Source organism: Condylura cristata, unplaced genomic scaffold, assembly GCF_000260355.1.
Source record: "Condylura cristata isolate star-nosed mole 26May11 unplaced genomic scaffold, ConCri1.0 scaffold00003, whole genome shotgun sequence".
Classification (NCBI taxonomy): Eukaryota; Metazoa; Chordata; class Mammalia; order Eulipotyphla; family Talpidae; genus Condylura; species Condylura cristata.
The window spans coordinates 78,428,693-78,429,923 of NW_004567104.1; the positions used below are offsets into that span (position 1 = coordinate 78,428,693).

The 1,231-nt window shown below is 70.8% G+C and overlaps 1 protein-coding gene across 1 annotated transcript in view; it reads left to right on the forward strand.

Moving 5' to 3' along the window:
* Positions 1-46: 46 nt before the first annotated feature.
* The window catches only part of PWP2 (PWP2 periodic tryptophan protein homolog (yeast)), a 6,169-nt gene continuing 4,984 nt past the window's right edge, over positions 47-1,231 (forward strand). The window contains exons 1-5 of the mRNA XM_012731159.1: positions 47-262; positions 394-493; positions 675-818; positions 918-1,053; positions 1,148-1,204. Coding sequence (XP_012586613.1) covers positions 157-262; positions 394-493; positions 675-818; positions 918-1,053; positions 1,148-1,204 — 543 coding nt within the window. The 5' untranslated portion in view covers positions 47-156. The remainder of the gene's footprint in view (positions 263-393; positions 494-674; positions 819-917; positions 1,054-1,147; positions 1,205-1,231) is intronic.

Below are 1,231 nucleotides of genomic sequence, written 5' to 3' on the forward strand. Positions count from 1 at the left end.
CCGGCCCCCAGCGGGCCTCTGACAGGTGGAGGCCCGGCCTGCCTCGGCCTGCCTGTGTCTGGGAGAGGCGTCCAGGGCTGCAGGCCCCTCCCCAGGAGCAGGGGTGGCCAGCGGTCAGGTATGCCTGTGTAGCAGGAGTCTCACTGCGTCGTCGTGATGTTTTTCAGCAACAGATCTGACACTCTGCCTCTGGCCACTCGGTACAACGTCAAGTGCGTGGGGCTGTCCCCGGACGGCCGCCTGGCCATCATCGTCGATGAAGGTCCTGCCCTGGGGGGACCTGGTGGCCGCCCGGGCCTGCCGAGGGTGCTGCCTGGCGTGCATGGCATCTTGGGTATGGGGTGTGCCCCGTAGGGCCCCGCTGACCCGGGGTCGCTGTGCCCCCCACTGCAGGGGGCGACGCGCTGCTGGTCAGCCTGGTGGGCAGGGCCGTGCTGCATCGCTTCCACTTCCAGGGCTCCGTGCACAGCGTCTCCTTCTCCCCAGACGGCAGGTGCGTGCCAGTGGGAGGAGACCTGCCCTGGCCAGGGCCCAGCCTGCTCTGTCCGAGCCGCGTCCGCCGTGCGGGGCGCCCCCTGGCGTGTCTGGCCGCCTCGCCCATCGCGAGCGGAGGGGCTGCGTGTGGCGGGGACATGGCCCTGGCGGGTGGGCTGGGCTGACCGCCCATCTCGCAGGAAGTTTGTGGTCACCAAGGGCAACCTGGCCCAGATGTACCACGCCCCCGGGAGGAGGCGGGAGTTCAACGCCTTCGTCCTGGACAAGACCTACTTCGGGCCGTACGACGAGACCACCTGCGTCGACTGGACGGACGACTCCCGGTGAGCGGGGCGGGCGGCCCTCCCGCCCACCGGCCCGGCGCCCTGGGCTGGCCAGCTGTCCTTGGCCGCTCTAGCCCAGGCTGAGCCGCGCCTCCGCAGGTGCTTCGCCGTCGGGAGCAAGGACACGTCCACCTGGGTGTTCGGGGCCGAGCGCTGGGACAACCTCATCTACTATGCCCTGGGGGGACACAAGGACGCCATCGTGGGCTGCTTCTTCGAGTCTGACAGCCTGGACGTACGTGCCCGCGCGGGCCCTGCGCGGTCAGAGCAGCCAGCGAGGGAGGCCCCGGGCCAGGCGGGCCGGTGGTGACCCCTGCCCGCCCCCGCAGCTGTACACGCTCAGCCGGGACGGAGCCCTGTGTGTGTGGCAGTGCGACACGCCGAGCGCTGGGACAACCTCATCTACTATGCCC